At 38.0% G+C, this 21,436-nt stretch overlaps 4 protein-coding genes and 1 pseudogene across 4 annotated transcripts; all 5 read right to left on the reverse strand.

The window, feature by feature from the left end:
* Positions 1 to 2,554: 2,554 nt before the first annotated feature.
* Positions 2,555 to 3,481, reverse strand: LOC121949102 (olfactory receptor 4E1-like). Its single transcript, XM_042494702.1, is given in 3 exon segments — positions 2,555 to 2,748; positions 2,751 to 3,064; positions 3,066 to 3,481. Coding segments are annotated over 3 exon segments (924 nt in total).
* Positions 3,482 to 5,197: 1,716 nt separating this feature from the next.
* Positions 5,198 to 6,142, reverse strand: LOC121949103 (olfactory receptor 4Q2-like). The gene has a single exon (XM_042494703.1). It carries the CDS (start codon positions 6,140 to 6,142, stop codon positions 5,198 to 5,200), a length of 945 nt encoding a protein of 314 aa, XP_042350637.1.
* Positions 6,143 to 10,059: 3,917 nt separating this feature from the next.
* LOC121948992 (olfactory receptor 142-like) lies at positions 10,060 to 10,995 on the reverse strand. Its single transcript, XM_042494576.1, has one exon. The coding sequence runs from the start codon at positions 10,993 to 10,995 to the stop codon at positions 10,060 to 10,062; it is 936 nt and encodes a 311-aa protein (XP_042350510.1).
* Positions 10,996 to 13,711: 2,716 nt separating this feature from the next.
* LOC121949104 (olfactory receptor 51E1-like) lies at positions 13,712 to 14,647 on the reverse strand. The gene has a single exon (XM_042494704.1). It carries the CDS (start codon positions 14,645 to 14,647, stop codon positions 13,712 to 13,714), a length of 936 nt encoding a protein of 311 aa, XP_042350638.1.
* A 2,803-nt stretch (positions 14,648 to 17,450) lies between these two features.
* Positions 17,451 to 18,247, reverse strand: LOC121949105 (annotated as a pseudogene).
* Positions 18,248 to 21,436: the final 3,189 nt, after the last annotated feature.

Here is a 21,436-nt window from a genome sequence, read left to right on the forward strand (position 1 = left end):
TCATCACATTTTTTAAATCATGTTTTCAGTTTCATTATTTTGCATTTTAAAAAAGTTATGAAGTCCATATTAAGGTATTAAGGGAAAGTTATTTTTTTTACCAGTTTTGAATAGGAAAGAACTGCATGAGACTAGCATAAAGTGGGCATTTCTGTAAAGTGGAGACTCATTGGTACCCATAACCCCTTTTCATTTCGATACCTGAAGGTCAGAGGTCAAGGGGCCCATGCACAATGTCCATGCCATTTTTCTATCCAAAATTAAGCCCAAATTTGGAGCACTGTTCTGCCCTCTTCCTGAGGAGCTAGCATGACATGGTTGGTAGCACTGGATTCCACAGGTCTGTAATTGCATTGTTGCAATTGCAGTATATTTAAAGTTTGACTATATGGAATGACAGAGCAGAGTATATGGGAAGAATACATGTACTGAGTGATCAGAAATTCTTAAGCTTTTATTTTGTGTTTTCAGTGTGATTAATATGTATGGATATTGCTGTAAGTCTGTCCCTAACGAGTCAGCACAAAATTAAGTATCAGCAATCCTAAGTAATAAAAAGATAATTAACATTTCATACAACAAGAGTAAGATCCTTTCTTTAACTAGAAACAGCTGTTATATCCCTCTCTTAAAAACCACCAGACTCCATTGGCCTAAACAGTAATTTACCCGTGCCAGTTCATTGTGTAACTCTGGTGTTGAAATGGTCCATTCTGATCCGAATTAAGCATTTCAATTTTCATTCCGGTGTTACCTCTTGTGTCTCTGGCCTTTTCATGTGAACTATTAGAGTCTCCAGATACATGTAACGGTTGTTGGGGAGCACCTGGGAGATTAAGGTTTTGTTTCTTTCTGTGTTAACAATCACTGAAGAGCAGGAACTGCCGGGCCTTTAAGGTCCACTACTTTTAGTGATCAGCAATGTGAAAAAAATTCTTCATCGGTGGAATGGAATTGAATACGGTAACTAGTATTATTTTGGCCCATACATTGATTATATCTTCATTACTCAGAATTGGTGATACTTGATTTTGTGCTGACTCGCTTGTCGCTTACTCACTTCTTAAAGTAACATCTGTATTGCTTAATCACATGGAAAACAAAAAATAGCTCCAGCGCCTTGATGACATCGGATTTCATTCATTCAACTTTGGTTCAATATATTCTGTATGCTGTATATACTGTCATTCCATATATTTACACTTTAATTCCATATATTCTGACTGTCATTCCATTTTGACAGACATTTCCATTTCACAATGTAATTCTATGCATTCTGACTTTTATTCCATATATTCAGGTTTCATTCCATATTTAAATTTTCAGTCTGTATATTCCAGTTGTCATTTCATACATTTGAACATCATTCCATGCACTCTAACTGTAATTCCATTTACTCTTTTCAAAATTTAAATCTATAAGTTCCGACTGGCTTTTCAACAAACTGAAACTTCACAGAACACTTTATATATAATATTTTCATGAATGGCATCCCATAGTATATTCACGTTTTCCTGTACAGTCTCTTATTACAGGGAAATATTAGTTTTTTTAATTTTTATTTGGTTAAATCCAGTGTCTCAAAAATATTAGAAGTATTTGTATTTTTACTGTATCATATTCATGTACAGAACAGTGTATCTCCAGTTGTTAAAGGAAATAACAAAAGATGGTTACTGTAGCACTTGCCTTTTTGGGTAAATAGGCTGATTACAGATAGGAGGAATTTTAGTGTTTCCTAAATCAGAATTCAGCAAATAAGAAATAGCCTTTCAATTACATTCACAACACATCTAAGTTGTATAAAATACTGTTGTGTTGTATTACTACATTTTGGAACCTTGGCATTTTGTGGAGGTACAACACAGCCTTTTTTCTCTCCTGGCCTCAAAATATTTCAAAGCATAACATCTTTCCAGAGTCAGAAACAATACAGAGGTGGTGGATCTCCATAGAACAACATCTGTACAATGTCAGTGGAGATATTCAGAAGTAGCCCCTATTACAACTGTCCACAGTAAGGTCCGCGTCCGCTGTACTCCCCAAAGAACCTCAATATCCAGACGGAGTGAGAATCTTGAAGTTATCCACTTAAAACAGATGATAACCTCAAGTTGCTACTTTATAAGTTTCAAAAAGATCTGTTAAATGTAATTGAATACATTTTAATACATTAATTTTCCTTTGTAGCTGTTGTTCAATATATGTAGGTTGAAAGTTTGTTTGCATTTGATCAAAAAGAGAATACCATATTTTAGTTTTAACTTAAAATGCATTTACCATTATGGCCCTTTTAACAAGCTTAATTCCTATTAGATTAAAACCGAAACCAATGGAGCATTTGTGTGTGTTCAGTGTTGAAGATGTCTTCTAGAAGTTGAATAACCCGTATTTCCCAACCAGTTAACTCAGCCATCACTGGACAAAAGACTTCTAATATCATTCATATTACAACTAAATCGACTTTTATTGATACTGAAGATTTTGAAATAAATGCATCAGAGGTTATATTAAACATCATTATTAAAAGCACAATAGATGATGGTGTACTAGTCTACAGACATTTACCTCTCAAAAACTCTATTATTCTATTTCTTAGAAGTGTCATTTTGAAACCATATATGAGGGGATTCATGAGTGGAGGAATGAGGAGAAATTCAATCGACATAAAATTTCGTACACTTTGTGACAAGTCCTCTGAGTCAAATATACAGTATATATACAACAGATCTAAAAGCAAACACCCAAAAAAGTAAGTAAACAGCATAAATGTGGCATACATGTTTGCATAAACTTTGTCATGTTCTCTGTGGATGTTCGGCATGTTCTGATCAGATGTACATAAGACCATATAATAAAAACAAAATGGCCAGAATAGAAAGTATATTTGAAAGCTGGAATAGCAATGTTTACCATGGAGGCAGAACAAGAGAGTTTATTAACCAGCCAATTAACACAGTAGATTTTTGGTATGAGTGAGCCGCATAACCTCGATGTCGATGCTGTGATTGTACCCATGAACACCAAATAAATGGGTATAAGCGAAGCAAAAAATACAAACACGCAAACTCTGTTTAGTCATCACAGAGTGGTACACCAGAGGGCGACATATAGCCACATATCGGTCACAGGCCATTACAGCTAGAAAAGAAAAGTCAGCACAAGCTGAGGAGTGCAACACAAAACCCTGCAAAAGACACCCAGCATAAGAGATGACATGAGTGGTAGACAGAAGAGCAATGAGGGATTTGGGGTAAAAACCTGCTGTTCCGTGAATTCCATTAATACACAGATTACACAAGAAAATATACATAGGCTCATGAAGCTTTTGCTCCACAATGATGGTTATTATGAGAACAGCATTTACTATCCAAATGATCGAGGAACACAGTAAAGTGAGAACAAAGAGAGTGATTCTGTGTTGCACTGTGTAATTTAATCCTGAAAACCTAAAAAATGTTAGTACAGAATCATTATCCATTAAACTATGTCAGCTGGCACAGTTTCATTCATGTAGATGGTCAGTAGTAATATTTCAAACCTCACAATCTGCAGATCATAGAGTGTGACTTACGAGAGGCTGGTTCTTCTGTTTAAATCATCTCTCTGATGAATCAGAATAAGTGGGGAATTCAAGCAGTAGGGGTTGTGGAGAAGGTACTAAAATACATTTAGTGATGTAATTCTAAATGCAGTAAACTTGCATATCAGTGTAAGATGTGGAACTTTGAAAGTGACTGTCACTGGGAAAAGGTTTTATTTTTGATAACTTCGATGCACTTGATAGCAGAGATCCTTATAAATATAAATTTATTGCAACTATGACCTCATTGTAAGACATCGCTTCTGAGGGAAATATTGGCATTGCACTCACGTTAATTGCTGAGATCTAGGAACGGAGCAATGTTGCTCAAAACGGCAGGGAGAGATAAATGAACTGTTGAATGATCACAGATTACAGATTTTTTTTTTACACAAACTGGTAGCCAAATTTATTTGAATGGCAAAGCAAAGACACAAAGTAAAACGATTACCCAAACTCAGTGGCTTCTACGGGTGTGTGATAATGATTTAGTGTTAAAAAGTTAGATTTGGCTGAAAAAATGAAAAGTAGATTAATGAAGCCTGGAGAAGATACGGCCTTAGTTGATAAAGGACTGAAAAACAAATGGCACTGGGTGTGGATTGAAGAAACTGGTGTAGATGGGAAGCCTTTTGGCAGTTGGTGCCACAAAGGAAAGGAGTCGGGCGTTTGTTTCTGCACAGTGTGCTCGAGGAAGCTGTTATATGCCACCAGTGGTAAAAAAGTGCTTTACTGACATGAATTGGACCCTGGTCACAAACCATGTGCCGTGTGTGCACTCCAGCATACTACAACGTTACCAGTAGCAACAGTTACTGCTGCAACCTCATCATCATTGACTGACTGTTTCCGAACAAAAAATATGTGTGTCTTAGCGTGAGTTTATTGCAGAGCATGATCTGTCCTTCACACTTTTCAGCCACTTTTCCCATTATTTAATTTTTTAATGTAAAAATCAAATAAAATGACACAAAAAACAACTTTTAGAGCACATTTAATTTGACCCCTGCAAAACATAATAAGATGTTGAGGGACAGCTTTGTGACTTTACTGCAAAATATTTTTTTATGCCTATATGTTGTTTGTTTGTGCGTCTGCTGTGAGAGTAACAACAGTATTCCACAGTCAGTAAGTCACTGTGATGGTATTTATTTCAGAATTTCAGAGTTTGTTCAAATGCTGTGTGTACATCAGCTGCCCTTTTTGACTGTGGTCTGTTACTTGACAAATGGTCGCCAAAGCAACAGCCTTTCTTTTTATTACTCTGCTTATATGTGCTGTTTTTCTTTCATGAGGGTAAACTCACTTTTACTTTTTTAAAACTCCACAACTCATGCAAAGTAAGCACTGCAATATAAAACAAGGCATAAGTTTGGTGATCAGGTTCAGATTTATTCAAAACAACAAATGTTTGAAAATCAATTGAAACATTTAATTGAAACGTGCCTTAGAGACAGTTTGTTCCTCCTAAACTGCTTTCTTTTGTTCTGTCAGTTTTGTGTTTTTCACTGCTCCTGTCACGTTGTCTAAGGATAACAATATTGTTAGACATATTAGGTATTTTTCACAAATCACAAACATATACAAGTTTAATTTTCCTTTGTGCAGACCAGCTCATGACTTCAGTCCAACAACTGAATTTCTACTGCATATAAATCTTTGAATTCTGTTTCTTATTTGTGTTAACTTTAAACCATACATCAGTGGATTGATAATTGGAGGAACAATGAGAAATTCCATTGCTATAAAATTATTTGCGCTTTGTGGTAATGCTTTGGATCCAAAACGCACATACAGCAAATCAAAAAGCAAAGAGCCAACAACGACTGCTAAAGAGAATAAATGTGGCACACATGTCTGCATAAATTTGCTCCTGTTCTCTTTTGATGTCATGCATGTTTTGATCAGATATGCATAAGACCAAGCAACAAACACACAATGGCCAAAATAAAAAGTATAATTAAAAGCTGGAATAATAATGTTTGCTATGGAGGCCGAACAGGCTAGTTTATTTACCAGCCAATTAATACAGTAGATCTTCGGTATGTGTGAGCCGCACAACCTAGATGTTGAAGTTGTTATTGTGCTCATGAACAAAAGGTAAAATGGTATAAGCCAAGCAAAAAACACAAACACACAAATTTTCTGTTTCGTCATCACAGAGTGGTACAACAGAGGGCTACATATAGCCACATATCGGTCATAGGCCATTAGCGCTAGAAGAGAGAAGTCAGCACAAGCTGAGGAGTGCAACACAAAACCCTGCAAAAGACATCCAGCATAAGAGATGACATGAGTGGTAGACAGAAGATCAATGAGGAATTTGGGGTAAAAGCCTGCTGTCCCGTAAAGTCCATTGATGCACAGATTACAGAGGAAGATATACATGGGCTCATGAAGCTTTTTGTCCATAATTATTGTCACAATAATGGTCAAATTTACCACCCAAATTACACAGTAACACAACAGAGTGAGAACAAAGAGACCAATTCTGTAGTTTTGTATCCCACTTAACCCTGACAGAGTAAACATAGTAATTACTGATGTATTATCCATCATAAAACATTACAGTTTGTCATCGTCAGATGTCATTTTAATACTGCATGTAAGAAATTTGCACTACTTACTTGATAGAAGGAAAAAGGTGCCTTTAGCTCTGTGTCCACCCATTCCCTTAGATTGTATGTTCCCAGTTGCTTATATTCTCTCTTAGCAGTAATCATTACTGACGTTGTGAACATGTGACCTCAAACTCTAAATCAGCTCCGTGCCAGATAGATGTGTGTGTGGTCTGCATAATCTAATGATTCAATTATTTAATTACCAACAAAAAACAAATAAATGCAATCTTTAGTTTTATCCCATCTAGATGACTGTCCAGCATTCTGGTCTAATGCCTCATAACAAAAGCTTAATAAGATTGATCTTGTTCGTAACAGAGCTGCCTTCCTTTTTCTTTACTAATGAGGAGCAGTGTGGAGGGGAGCCAGCCTGTCAGGCCCGAGAACAGGTGGTGGTCAAGCACCTTCCCTTTCAGCCTCTGACTAGATGTGTTCTCTTTTTCTAAGACTTTTATTTCTTTTTCCTTTAGTAATTTTATATTTTAGTTCTTCGAGATAGCCCATGACATCAGCTCTTCATTAAAATCATGTATTATGCCCAACAGCTGCATGTGAGGTGAGCCCCTGTCGCTCCCCTTCCCTTGTCAGAGCCACTTAAGTTCAGGCAAATGGAGCGCCCTGTAGAACCGCATCCACGCTTCCCTGTGGCCCGCCTTCATGGACAGCCAGCTAACAATAGTGTTTGCCCTAAGCACCTGCATTTTTTGTTACTGTTGTGACATGAAACCACTGTTAAAACATCTCAGTACAGCTAGCCTAACTTAGCAGATAACTCACCATTAAGCTTTAACAGCAAGTAAACTAATCAGTCCTATCTCCATTTACGCTTTAAACACTAACAGCAGAAGGAGGTAACTGCTTTGGCTCTCCAGTACCTGTAATGATGATAATGATGATGAGGATGAGGATGAGGATGAGGATGACGATGATGATGATGATGACGATGATGATGATGATGATATGGCGACAGTAACAGTACCTGTTGTAGTATGATGATGTTGATGATGATGGTGACAGTAACAGCACATATTGTTTGTAGTATTGATGTTGTTGATGACGATGATTGAGTGCCAGTAGCTAGACATATTGTAATTCTAGTATTGATTATGAAGATTTTGATGTGTTTAGTAATAGTTTGTATATATTGTACTTGTGTGCTATGTTGCAGCATTGGACTTTATGGTAGCGGTCTTGGTCCTGCATTATTGTGACTGTCATGTCCTGTTGCTGGTGATGTGTGCTACACTGGAAATGATTTATGTTATTAGGAGATGTTGTTATTTTGAACACCATCTGAATTATTATAGGCACCATGGAGTTATCGTGGACACTTCTCAATTTGCTCCTGTGGAGCTTGAATTTGCATCGGTGCAAGTCACCTTGAGTACAGATTAATGTCCACTGTTATATGTTTCTGTGTCATATTGTTGTGCTTTTTGTGTTTTCATTATGTTTTTACACTTGCTGCACACAAATGGCCATCTGAGACAAATAATAAATTGAACTGAGTTCTGGTGGAAAACCACACAATCTCCCTCCAATTCTGTCAGATTCAGGTTCACTAACTGTTTAGGTGTGAAGGGAGACAGATGCTGCATTGCTTTCCCACTTCCAGAATTCTTTAAAACCCAAAACTCAACTTGAAATAATGTTTATTTTTGTCACACTGTGGCTTTGATTATTCATTTAGACACAAACTACATACCATTTGGTGCTGCTGTTCAGCAGGAGTGCAGGGGAGGAGAGGAGGGATGCTGAGTTGCCTGTATCTGTTCGCTGGGATTTTTAAAAAGTATTTAAACCCTTGCAGAAAAACTACATGGATTTCACATAAGCAAAAATCCATGTGGTCACATGTGATCGCATGGGAACTACGTGAAACGTGCTTTGCACATGAAATCACGTGATTTTGGTGTTTTTGTGTTAAGCCATGTAAATTCCCATGTGAAACCTATGTCCATTTGTTGTGGATCAGTTGAATGCTTGTGACCAGGGTGTAGATCATTTACAGCCTGACTTTAGCTGTTTACCTCTGATAACTGTAACTGATAACTTTAGGCTTCAAAAATCATAAAAGTCTGGGTAATTTGTAAAGATTATCTTGCTGAACAAAACATGTAAGTATCATAAACCTTTATTTGCCACAGGGCCTATTTTATGCAATAATCCAAAATCCAATAAAAAATCCCATGGGCTTTTTGATGAGGGAATCAGGGAGATGCTAATTTGCCTGTCGGCCAATGAGAAATGTCAAACCTGGACTCTATAATGCCCTTATTGCGCTGATACAATCTTTGACTTGAAATGCCTGTATTGTACATACAGTACAGTTACTGATTTATTAATTAATAAATTAACATTAAAAAACATTATGCCTTCGAGCCTCATGAAGATGCAAATGTGATTATGATGCTGCAGATTTGAACCCATCCAACAGTGATAAAGGTGAGGATTAGGAGTATTGAGGTTGTGGTGGTTCTGGCTACAAATGAAATGGATTGGCCGAAGGTTGATGTGCTACATTTTGGAAAGACATCCACTATACTCTAATAATTAATTACTGTCATGATGACCATGGTCACTAGATGCCGCTGTACGATGTGAGCATGTCAAAAACAAGACTGGAAACAAGGCTTTATTGTCTCCTCTTAAATTATTTATATTGCATCATAGGATAACTGTCTAAACCAAGGGCGAAAAATGATTTCACCAGTTTAATTTATGCAGCAAATGTTATTTATGTGCACCTCCCCTTTACATTCATAGCAGGCTACAGTGTGTCTATTATCACGAATTAAATTTTTTTAATCAAATTTCTTAACCCCAAGGGGATAGCTCAGATTTTTTTTAAATGGGGTTGTATTAGGTACTTATCCATAGTCAGTATATTACATATAATGAATGACAGTTGGCATGCCCCCAGTTTGGAGAAGCTGGCAGGAGTACTGCAATTAAAACTAAGCAATGTCCTCCTGTGGACAGGGTGCAGGAGCAAAACATATTTTAGTCACATTGAGGAAAAAAAAAAGGTTGTTTTAATGGTTGTAGAGTCCAGGGATGATGTTTTTCTGCAGGCCAGCCCGGAAGCTAACATTGCACTGGTTCCCTCGTCAAACAGCCCATGGAATTTTTCCATGGGATTTTGGATCATTGCAGAAAATAAGCTCTGTGGCAAACAAAAGTGTCTGATTCTTACACATTTTGTTTAGCAAATACATTTTCACAAATAAACTGCACTTTTATAATTTTTGAAGCCTAAATACAATTATCAGAAGCAGAAGGCTAATGTTAGGCTATAAATAAATTACACAATGGTTGCCTCGCCAACACTACGAGGCTGTAAAGCCGTGTTCAGCGCGGTTCTGCTTTATGGTGTTCTGTCGTCTCATTTAGCAACTTCATAGCAAGACACATAAAATCTTAAGAAGTGGGGTATTTACGGACGTATTTTATCTCATAGAACAAAACATGAAAGTCTCTTAAGCTGTTGTTAACCACAGACCTTATTAAAGGCTCCTAACCAAAAACCCAAAAATATATTTCTATTCAGTTATAGTAACACAAAGTATCAGTTTAAAGCATTGTTTTTCAAAAAAGTCTGTTGGCTTTGACAAAAGCATAGATGGTTAATTAGGTGGATAAAATGTGTTTTGTTGCTGCCCCTGTCCACAGCAGTACATTGGCTAACTTCTGCGGTGATACTCCTGCCTGTTTCTTCAAATGTTTAATGATTGAATGGAATAACTGAATGAGTAACATACCCTACACAGACCCTACAGGCAAAATGTTCATAGGCAATATGATATGAATATAATCAACTTCGTGACTTTGTGAAGTAATTATTTCAAAGAGAGTTTAAGAAAGAGCTTTCAAACATGACAGCATGCTGAAAATGTGTCTTCTTATTTCTGGCAACTTCAGGCCATAAACAAGAGGGTTCAGAAGTGGAGGTATCATCACAAACTCCAATGATAAAATTACGGCAAAAAATGGGTTCAGCTTTTCAACATTAACACGACTTAGGGCAATATCACAAAATGCAGTGATGGAATAGCTGACAAATGTCACAGTGTGTGGTAAGAAGGTTTGCCACACTTTGCTCTTGAATTCTGCTGATCTCTTCTTGCACACAAGTATAAGTCGAAAGTAGGTATACAAGACATAGATCAGGGGCAGAATTATTGTAATTGCAGTTACAAGCAAGCCAACAATATTGTTGATAAAAGTGGTAACGCATGACAGTTTGGCAACATTCCAGATAGCACAGTATACTTTTAAGATCTTGTTGCCACACAAAGGAAGTCTAATCGTTAAATAAAGACATACCCCAACAGAAAAAGCTGGACATATCCAAGCAAAGGCTGCCAACCAACAAACTGTCCGAGGGGCCACCTTGCTGTGATAGTGTAAAGGATCACATACGGCAACGTATCTATCATATGCCATAATGCTCAGGATGGTAAATTCATATGAAGCATAGGTGTAGATAACATAGATCTGAGTGAAACAAGCTGGACGAGAGATCAAATGAGTATCAGACAGAAGGTCCATGAGGAATCTGGGGAAGAAACCAGCAGAACCGTACAGAGAGTTTACAGATAAAAATGCAATAAAAACATACATGGGCTCATGTAGTGTTCTCTTGCGTGATATTACCACTAATAAAAGAAGATTAGCAAATACATTAAAGGCAAACAGCAGGAAGCACAGTGCAAAGGCTGGATAGCGGTACGGTCCTATGTTCACATACATTGTGAGGTTAAAGTGAAACATTGTTGTGTCATTTTCCATTTTACACACTTGGGATGAAACAGAGATTTAAAGAAAAATCCTTAAACTGTTCTTCTAATAATTTCTTTTAGTATTGTTTCTGTAAATCTAATATTTAGATCCTGTGGAAGACTAATCAGTGACTGTATAATTACATAAAACTATTTTTAAGAAATCACTTAGAAAGCCTGACCTGAGCTTGTTATTTAGCCTCTTTTAGTTTCAAGTTATACCTTCAACAAAGTGCTCAGTAGCCGACATGTAGCTGGAGACTCCCTGATGGTGAGTTCATCAGGAGTTGAAGGTCTTTCTTTATTTCATGGTGATACATTGGAGGAATACATTGGAATCTGGTGATTGGCTGACTTCACTGCCACCAAGACAAAGAAAGGCCCACTGGAATGACATTCTAGGTGGCGCTACATTTGCCTGGGAAATCTTTACAGATTCAAATATTTTTTCAAGTGGTATAACTATAAGTTTATTAATCTCTCTCTCTTTGGGGGTTAAAATTTCCCATAGCTTGCAAATTTGCAGTCTGAAAGCTAACCAGTCCTTCTGCTTTTCATCAATATTCATCATTATTCCACTTCATGTGCTTAGATCCGTTAGTTGACACACTGAGGTAAACCCTTTTGTTTTTGGTCGCTGCCACTGGAAATGTTGCTGTTTATTTAAGCTAGGTAACATTGTCCATGTTTGGACTAGCAACAGATGGATTTGCTCAGGAATCCAGGATTAATAGATAGGCTACTGCAGGCTACATCACAGGTGGGGGACTTGAGTCAGACTCAAGCCACAAATTTGAGGATTTGAAACTTGTTTGACCAGTATTGATAAAAGACTCAGCTTAACTTTGATTTGGTATTTATGACTTGAGACTTAACTTAGACTTGAGACAAATGGCTCAAAAGGACTTTTTTTCCATTAAATATTTGCATTTTTCTACATATTATATTGTTTTTGAAGCATGACTGGGGGATGCGCACAAACCTGGCAACCTGAAAGGACATGAGGCAGCTAACAGGGAGGGGGCTGGTCCAGAAACAATAAAATTTGGATTCAAAGATTATGTTGCTGAGTGAACAGAGAACCGCGGTATGCAACATCGAAACCTCATCTATCACCACATGACCCCTAAAGAACGGTACATGAATGTGTCTTTTCAGCTGCTACTGGCTGAACATCAGAATTTCAAATGACTTGTGACTTGCTTGATCTGAGCAATGACTTGTCTTGTGTGACTTTAGGTAGGGACTCGACTTGACTAGCTTGATTCTCACCACAATAACTTGAGGATTGCTTGTGACTTGTGTGCGTGTGGCCTAATATTCCCACCCCCTGCTGTACATGCTGTGAGGCAAAGCTTCTCCCTCATTCATTTTCAAGGGCTTCCCAGCAGCTTAAACTACACTTTAATAATTACTAAAAATTGATGATGATGATGATGATCTTTGTGAGTCAATGCTACTCTGCTCATTATCGGCTCACAGCCAGTTGGCTGACTGGCAGTCACAGCAATAACAGTTAAATTTACTTGAAGAAATGCTGACTTTACCACTGTAGATGTCCACTTTTTGTAAAATGAATGCAGTTACTCTGAGAAATATTGTGGAAACTGGTTGTTCCAGTTTCTGTCAGTGTAAGGATGGTAAATATGATTTATATGGTATTTTCTAACCTTCAACCTTAAAGGGATAGTTCATATGTTTTGAAATGGGGTAGTATCAGGTTATTATCCATAGCCAGTCAGTACGTTTACATGATGCCAGAAAAAGTCAAATTATTGTGTTAGTCAACTAAAACTGAATTTTTAAAATACATGTAAGCATGTTAATCTGACTGAAATGGGACTAAATTGAATTTCTAAAATCGGACGATCACACCCAGAGTCAGTGGGTACAAACCCACCTAAAGCAATCAGAACTATCGTCTTTAACAGATTTTAAAAAGAAATTACAGGAAGATTTAACCATACAAATAAATGCTGTATAATAAAACCAAGGACTTGTTCTGTTTTCAGAATTTAGCAAAACTATTATGTCCAAAAGTTTCTTATTCTTTCTCAGCTTGAGCTCTTGAAATTGTGTGAAAGTGAAAATGAGGCCTCTTAAAATAAAATGCCAATATGTGTTCTGTGAATGGAAAGCAAATCATCAATTTAGCCTCAGGAAATCGTAATTTGTAATCAAAACAGTCGTGTTTCTGGAAGGTTCTAGTTAATGCGAATTCCCAACAGTTATTAAATGTATTGTCATTTTCTGTATTTAAGGGCTTTATTTATTTATGTCAATTCTAGCATAACCAATATCTTTCCAACATGCTTTTCAGTTGCCCAGCTAAAACCAAAATATTTACATCGGCTGATAATTTTTTTTTACATTCTTATGTGTCAAAAAACATGAAATAGCAGGTTCAGTTGATCATATTATCATTAAAGCCAGTGTACAGTGAGGCAACATACAGTTTAATGTCCACAACATATTTGTATTTTGAGGATTAATTTATTTGAATATCCTGAGAACATAAAATTGTGGCCAATTTATCTTCAGTCATGAAATCCTGTATGACTGTAATCTTCTCTTTTGGATTTATCGTGAATAAATAATTACCAGGTGACTTTTATTAGTATTAAAACACTATTCTCAGCTTCTATAGACTAACATGTTCTCACAGTCTGTATTTATAAAATTCTAGGGAAACAATACGCTGTAGTTTTGGTTCTAACTGATCATTTTTAGGGGAATATTTTATTCCAAGGTATCATCCTTATAATTTGCCTTCTAATTTCTGGTAATTTAAGGCCGTACACAAGAGGATTCAGAACTGGAGGAATGATTACAAACTCCAGTGACAGAATAACAGCCACAAATGGATTAATCTCTTCAAGATTGTACCGGCTCAAGGCAATATCACAAAATGCTGTAATAGAATAAATCACAAATGAAACAACATGTGGCAGGCAGCTCTGCAATACCTTCCCTTTGAATTCTGCTGAGCTTTTCCAGCAAACAACCACAATTTGTAAATAAGTGTACAGGACATAAAAAAGGGGAAGGAAAACTGTAGTTATGGTCAAAAGCATACCCACAACATTGTTGACAACAGTGGTGACACACGATAATTTTACAATATTCCAGTTGGCACAAAACACTTTTTGTATCTCATTGCCACATAAAGGAAGCCTGGCAGACAAATAAATGCAACCTGTAATACCAAAGGCTGGTAAAATCCAAGCCAGTACTACCAATTTAAAAACTGTTTTAGAGGTCATCTTTCTGTGATAATGTAAAGGATTACACACAGCGACGTATCTATCATGTGCCATAATGCCAAGAATGGTTAATTCATAGGAAGCATATGTGTATATTACATAGATCTGAATGAAACAAGCAGAATGTGAGATCATGTGAGTATCAGACAGAAGGTCCATGAGGAATCTGGGGAAGAAACCAGTCGAACCATACAGAGAGTTGACAGACAAACAAGCGATGAAGACATACATGGGCTCATGTAGAGTTCTCTCTCGAGATATCACCAGTATTATGACAATATTAGCAGACACAATGAAGCTGTAGAGCAGGAGGCAAAAGACAAAGGCTGGGTAGCAGTAGGGTCCAACATTCACAAACATGGTAAGGTTGAAGTAAAAGGAAACAGTACTGTTTTCCATTCCACTTACAATAAATCGGCAACAATTGAATTAGTATTTTTGCCCTTGATGGACAAACTCTCATTCCTGTCTTTGGAAATCAGTGATCTGATTTGACAGACTTTAATGCATCTGTGCAAATGAAAATTTAAGTTTAAGTTGTGTTACAGAATACTTAAGTATCGGCATTTTGATATAATGTCATATAATATTGGTCATACCTACTGTAGGTTAACTATACTCACTGAACTGGTGGTCAGTACTCTTCTACATATTGCTCCTGGTTAGATCTATAGCCACACCACTGGTGTAAGTAATGGGAGGAGTCCTGTGTCTTTTATGTTGTCTGACTGCACATCATCATGATTTTTCTACCTCAGAGAATTGAGACGGTAACACAATCATTCAAAATCGTAATATCATATTACGACTTCATATTGTATGATTTCATGTAAAGATAACTTGATTGACAATAGTTGTGTAAATATTATTTTATAATGCTCTAATTTCCTACCCATAGATACAAATAAAATAGAAAGGATACTTATTTGGATATAACATAGCATATTGTCCATCGTTGCAAAGTAAACTCCACCGTTTCAGAATGAAAAGCCCTCTAGCATTTCATATGTGGTTCATTCATATACTTGGCTTTGACTTTGTCTTGTCATTTTTTACATAGATACCACCAGGTAACAATGCTAGAGAAATGAGAAGCAAAACTTTATTGCAGTTTTTTAAGATTTGTTTTTCTTGTCTAACTTTGACTGTGATCTTTAACTCACAAAGTTTTATCTTTTACCTTGAAATACAGACAACTTACAATTTTTTTTCTGATGCAGGAACACAAAGTACATGAATATTGGTGACCAGCTTGCCATTGACTGAAGTCTTTGCAGTGTGTTCGTGTGCAACAGGACACAACAGGTGGGAGTGTGAGGTGAGTAAAGGTGGATATCCGAATCACTTTGTGGATTCAGATTGATTTGACCTTAAAATACGAAGCCCTCAAAAGCCCTTAAAATACAAAGCCTCGAAGGTCTGTGGTAATATAAACCCATGAAATTTAGCCGGAAATCCTCTGGGGACCAGTGTTGTTCCATCTTGTGTCTGCTCATCAAAAACCGACTGCACCTTGTGGGAGTGTGCACAGTATTAAGTAAAAGCTAAAAGACTTTGTAGTGATTTCTCTGGCAAGCTAAGGTTTAAGACTGATATAGTCTTATTTTATGAGGTCCATCAAAAATGATAAAAAAAACCCCAATCTTTAATGAATCAAACTTCAGTTTTGTACAGCATTAAAATGGTTTTACGGCCCCTATGGCAGAATGGATAAGCTGTAAATTCATTTCTCAGTTCTAATGCCAAACATTTTAGAACACAGTTTTCTAGTAGCACATCCAGCAATCACAGTGCATCACTTTTGTCACTGACCTTTGGTCTCACCTTGAACATAACCAAACTGTTACAGCGCTAAGCAGAGGATAGCTCTGCTTGTGGGTTGGCAAAGAATGCACATAGCAATAGGAACTAATGTGAAGTGCAGGACACGTCAACATTTTGAAGGCACCTTACGTCCGTCTGCCTGGCTCATTCTTGTGAATATGATATCTCAAGAGTGCCTTGAGAAAATATCATCAAATTTAGCAAAAATAATCACCTGAACTCAAGGATGAACTGACTGAACTGATTTTGGTGGTCATAGGTCTAAGGTCAAGGTCACTTTGACCTTGTCTGTCTCATTCTTCCGACCGCAATATCTCGGGAAATTTTTAAGGTAAAATCTTCAAAGTTGACAGACATACAAGTGGACTCAAAAATAAACTGATTGGGTTTGATGTTCAAAGGTCAAAGTTACTGCGACCTTTCATTCATCTCATTCTTGCGAACACGATATCTGAGGATGGCATATTTGGCACAAAAGTCCACTTGGACTCAAAAATGAACTGGTTAGAATCTCGCGGTCAAAGGTCAGGGTCACGATTACCTCATAAAACATGTTTTTGACTATAACTCAAGAATTCATAGGCTCAAATTTCACACTAATGTCTAACAGTATATAAAAATGAAGTTCACACATTTTAAATCCAAAAGGTTAGGGGTAAACTGTTACATCATAATGTTCTGCAAAACCAATTTCTGGCCATTGTGCAAAGTTTGCCTTATTATTGTGTGGCTGAGAGTGGATCTGAGAAACATTCAGTAAAACTGAACTGTTTATTCATTGTGTTGACATGAGTTTCAAAGATCAGCTTGAGAATCTAGGCATTTAATACTTCAGTATTTATTGGTAAAAAAATTAAAAAAATACAGAAGCATAAAAAATTAAACATTAACATGTTCATATTATGTTAAATGTAATTGAGTCCTTCTCCTTTACTATAATAATCAAGAAAGTGTCTTTATTAAATGATCCAAATTCACATTTCCTTTTCTTTGTTTTGTTAACCTTGAAAATATGTAGACATCAAGTGCTAAAGTGCAGAGGTAAATATCAAAAAACTATTCCTCTAGATTGACTTTTACTGATGAGATACAGTATTTGTGAATGGTGTTTTTTGATATATAGCACATTATTAGCATTAGTAGCCTAATGACACAAATCACTTGAATCTCAACTAAAATCAAAGTATGCATGTTAATTTCTTCATGTTCAAAGCAACAGTCATATGCCATTGTACCATGATGAATATTATCATAAAATTATAGTCAAACTGAATTTAAAATATTTTGTTATTAGCCTGGTTCTTATCTTATATATTTTATGTCTTTTGCTTAGACATTATTCATGGCTTTTGTATGGTTTACATCCAATATATAAAAGTTACATGATCATTGTAGACTGTGGTAATATTCTGCCACAATTCTTATTAGTTTTGGGTTTTGCGAATAATATCTCAAAAATGTGTTTTCTAATTTCTGGTAATTTAAGGCCGTACACAGGAGGATTTAGTAGTGGAGGAATGATAATAAATTCAAGTGACAATATAACAGCCACAAATGGATTTATCTCATCAAGATTTTGTCGGTTTAGGGTGACATCACTAAATGATGTAATAGAAAAAATTGCAAAAGTTATAACATGTGGAAGACAGCTCTGCAGTACTTTCCCCCTGACCTCTGATGACTTTTTCCAACAAGCAATCACAATTCTCAGATAAGTGAACAATATGAAACCAAAGGGAAGGACGGTTATAATTGTGGCCCCCAGTGTAGCACCAACATTGCTCACAGCATTGGAAACACATGATAGTTTTACAATATTCCAGCTGGCACAGTAGACCTTCTGTATATTGTTACCACACAGAGGAATGCTCGCGGGCATGTTGATTGTTACTGTAAGGTTACAGGCTGGACAGACCCAAGCAAAAAATGACAATGCGTAGACAGTTTTAGAGTTCATCTTTCTGTGATAATGTAAAGGATGACATACAGCAACATATCTGTCATATCTGCAATGAAAACATACATGGGCTCATATCGTGTTTTCTGTTGTATTATTATCACTATTATGGCAAGATAAGCAGTCACAATAAAGCTGTAGAGCAGGAGGCAAAAGAAAAACACCATGTTCATGAACATGGTTAGGTTAAAGTAAAACAGGATAGTGTTGTTTCCCATTCTCTAAATCAAAGGGTCTTGCTGTGTACGGAGAAAAGTCAACATTTATTTTTGTTTTTACAACCTCTTATCACTCTTTAGAAAAATCAGCAGCATTACTGAAACATGCAGGCAGCGTCATCAAATTTTATGGAAAAAAGTACCATTAAACCTATAAAGAAATGTATATTATGCATATTGGTTTTGGAGAGATCTATACACAGATAAACCATAACTGTGTGTTCTGGGATGTGTCTAACATCCTTTATCTTGTCCAGCCTGGTACATGTCACCACATTATTTCACCTCTGAAGAAATTTTGAACTTCACTTAAAAAAAAAACTGGGTTTTTTTTGCATTTGTATTTGCATTTGCATTTGCATTTACATTTACATTTCCACTGGCATTGCTCTAGTGATGGCAGTGTTGGTCTGTTGGTTGGTCTATTCACCATTGATCAAGACTGAAATAACTCAATAACTACTAAATAAATTTCCGTGTGTCCGTCCATCCATTCATCCATTCGTCCATCCATCCATTCATCCATCCATCCATTTTCATCTGCTTATAGGGGCTGGGGTCATGGGGGCAGCAGGCTGAGTAAGGTACTCCAGACATCCCTCTCCCCATTAACACCTTCCAGCTTCTCTGGTGGAACTCCAAGGCATTCCTTGGCCAGATGAGACATAAAATCCAGCCAGCATGTCTTTCCTGGGGCCTCCTACTAGTTGGACGTGCCCAGAAAACCTTGAACAGGAGGCATCCTGATCAGATGCCCGAACCACCTCAACTGGACTTGTTCAACAAGGAGTAGCGGCTCTACTCTAAGCTTCCTCCAGGTGTCTGAGCTCCTCGCCCTATCTCTAAGGCTAAGCCCAGCCACCCTATGCAGGAAAATTGTTTCAGCTGCCCGTATCCACCATCTCATTTTTTTGTCATTACACAAAGTTCATTAGTTAAGGTGAGGGTTGTGACATTGATGGACTGGTAAATATAGAGCTTTGGCTTCTGGCTCAGCTCTGTCCACCACGGCGGTCTGGTACAACATTAAGATTACTGCTGATGCCACACTGACACACCTGTCTATGTTATACTCCATTGTACCCTCACTTGCAAACAAGACCCCTAGACACTTGAAGTCTTGCTTTTGGCACTAACACAGTCCAAACCCATCTCAACCCTCTCATCGTAATTCCTTCACACCTGCCTGTAAAGTGCCCCAGTGTATGCTGGAGTTAATGCTGTGTTAGTGGAATAAACCATTTTGTACATTTAGTAGGGGATTAAGTGAAGTGATTGCAGTTATAACTTAAAGAAAAAAAAGTGACAATAAAAAATTTATTTTTATTTCAGGCCCATTAAGAGCCCACCTCCCCACTGGGGCCCTGGGTAGTCACTCCCACTTTTCCCCCCACTACGACGCCCCTGGTGATGACACAAATAGAGTCCCATTATCTGCAAAAAGACAAAGATGAAGGTCTGAGGTCCCCAAATCAGCACCTTGAGATCCTGTCCATAAATCTAACAGACATAATCCATGACAAGGGACAACCCTGATGGAAGCCAACATCGACGTAAAACTAAAGTGAGAACTAAAGCTCTCACTTTAGTTATATGGGGACCACATGGCTGTTTACAATGACCTTCGTACCCCATATTCCTGTTGTGCCCGCCACAGGACACCACAGGGACATGGTCATAAGTTTTCTCAGAGTCCACAAAACACATGTAGACTGGATAAGCACACTCCCATGAAAGATCTAGCTGCCCAGCAAGGGTAAAGACCCAGTCCACTGTCTAGTTTCATGGCCAGGACGGAATCAGCATTGTTCCTCCGTAATCTGTGCTTACAGTTAGTGTGAGCCTTCTTTCCCACAACCTGGAAAAAACTTTGCCAGTGAGGATGATCGTTGCAATAGCCCCGATAATAGAGCACATCCCACGGTCCCCTCTTTTTTAACAATGGGAACAACCAATGTGGTCTGCCCCTCCACAGGCAATGTTCTCGACCTCTCCATGTAACACTGAAAAGGCTTGCCAGCCAAGATAGCCCAACAATGTACAGAGCCTGCAGCTTCACGGGGTGAATCTCATCAACACCTGGTGTCCTGCTGCCAAGGAGTTTTTTTGACTACCTCAGCAACTACTTTTGGTTCATCACATCCTCCACAGAGGATGTGATGGTGGGGTTCAGGAGTTCCTTGAGGAGTTCTTTCCAGCACTTGACAAAATCCCTAGTCCAGGTAAGCAGCTCTCCCCCTTTCCTGAGCATAGCCTTAGACAAGCCCTGCTGTACCTTCCTGAGGCGTGTAACAGTTTGCCAGGACTTCCTTAAGGCCAACCAAAAGTCCTTCTCAATAGCCTCCCCAAACTCCTCACAGACACGTTTTTTTTTTTGCACTGGGGACCACTACAGCTTCAGTCCTTCTGGACAGTTTGTCTTCACTGTCCTGTCGCCAGGCTTCTTCTCTGGTATCATCAAGTGGTAAGCACACCTACAGCAAAATCTTCATTTGCCATTCATCTTTCCCAACATCAAGTCATGGCCCTGCTAGTGACTATGCCTACATCACCAACCTCTGGGGCCAACCTCCAGAGAGTTTCACCCATCATCTTTGCAGTGATTCCACCCATCTGCCCTGCCCTTTGATTGTCCTCTAGAGTGACCCCACCCACCTGCCCTATTGTGTGGTGCTCCTCCTGAACTCATTTGCTCCACCACTGTTAGGCCACAGTCTAGCCTCTAGGCCGTCCATCTAAGGTTTCCTGCCTTCCAACCCCCAGCTAACCACTGAGGTCTCCTGCTCCATCTCTGTCCATCTGCAGGCCTTCAGCCAGGAGTTTCCCTCTTCACTGTTTCTCAGTCCCCAGGCCATCAATCTCTTTGTTTCCCTTTGCTTACCTGTGTACCCGTACCTGCCTTTAAGCTAAAATCACTGAACTGTCCCAATCTGCCTCAATTGACTGCGATTGGGTCCTTCCCCTTTTGCCTCACAGTGACACTGGCAGGATGAACCCAGGCTGTCCACTGTGTTACCTGTGGCTTGCGACTCCATCCCCACAGAAAGGCCTAAGGTACTGCTCAGGAAAATTTATGAGTGTTTGCTGTTCTGGCTCCACAATAGTGGAAAGAGTTCCCGCATGGCATCTGGACAGCAGAAACTCCACACATTTTCCATTGCAGACTGAAAACTCATCTGTCTGGACTGT

Source organism: Plectropomus leopardus, chromosome 10, assembly GCF_008729295.1.
Source record: "Plectropomus leopardus isolate mb chromosome 10, YSFRI_Pleo_2.0, whole genome shotgun sequence".
NCBI lineage: Eukaryota > Metazoa > Chordata > Actinopteri > Perciformes > Serranidae > Plectropomus > Plectropomus leopardus.

What these genes read in the sequence shown, in the direction of transcription:
- LOC121949103 (XM_042494703.1), bottom strand. Translation starts at nt 6,142, where the DNA reads ATGATGGATAATACATCAGTAATTACTATGTTTACTCTGTCAGGGTTA.
- LOC121948992 (XM_042494576.1), bottom strand. Translation starts at nt 10,995, where the DNA reads ATGGAAAATGACACAACAATGTTTCACTTTAACCTCACAATGTATGTG.
- LOC121949104 (XM_042494704.1), bottom strand. Translation starts at nt 14,647, where the DNA reads ATGGAAAACAGTACTGTTTCCTTTTACTTCAACCTTACCATGTTTGTG.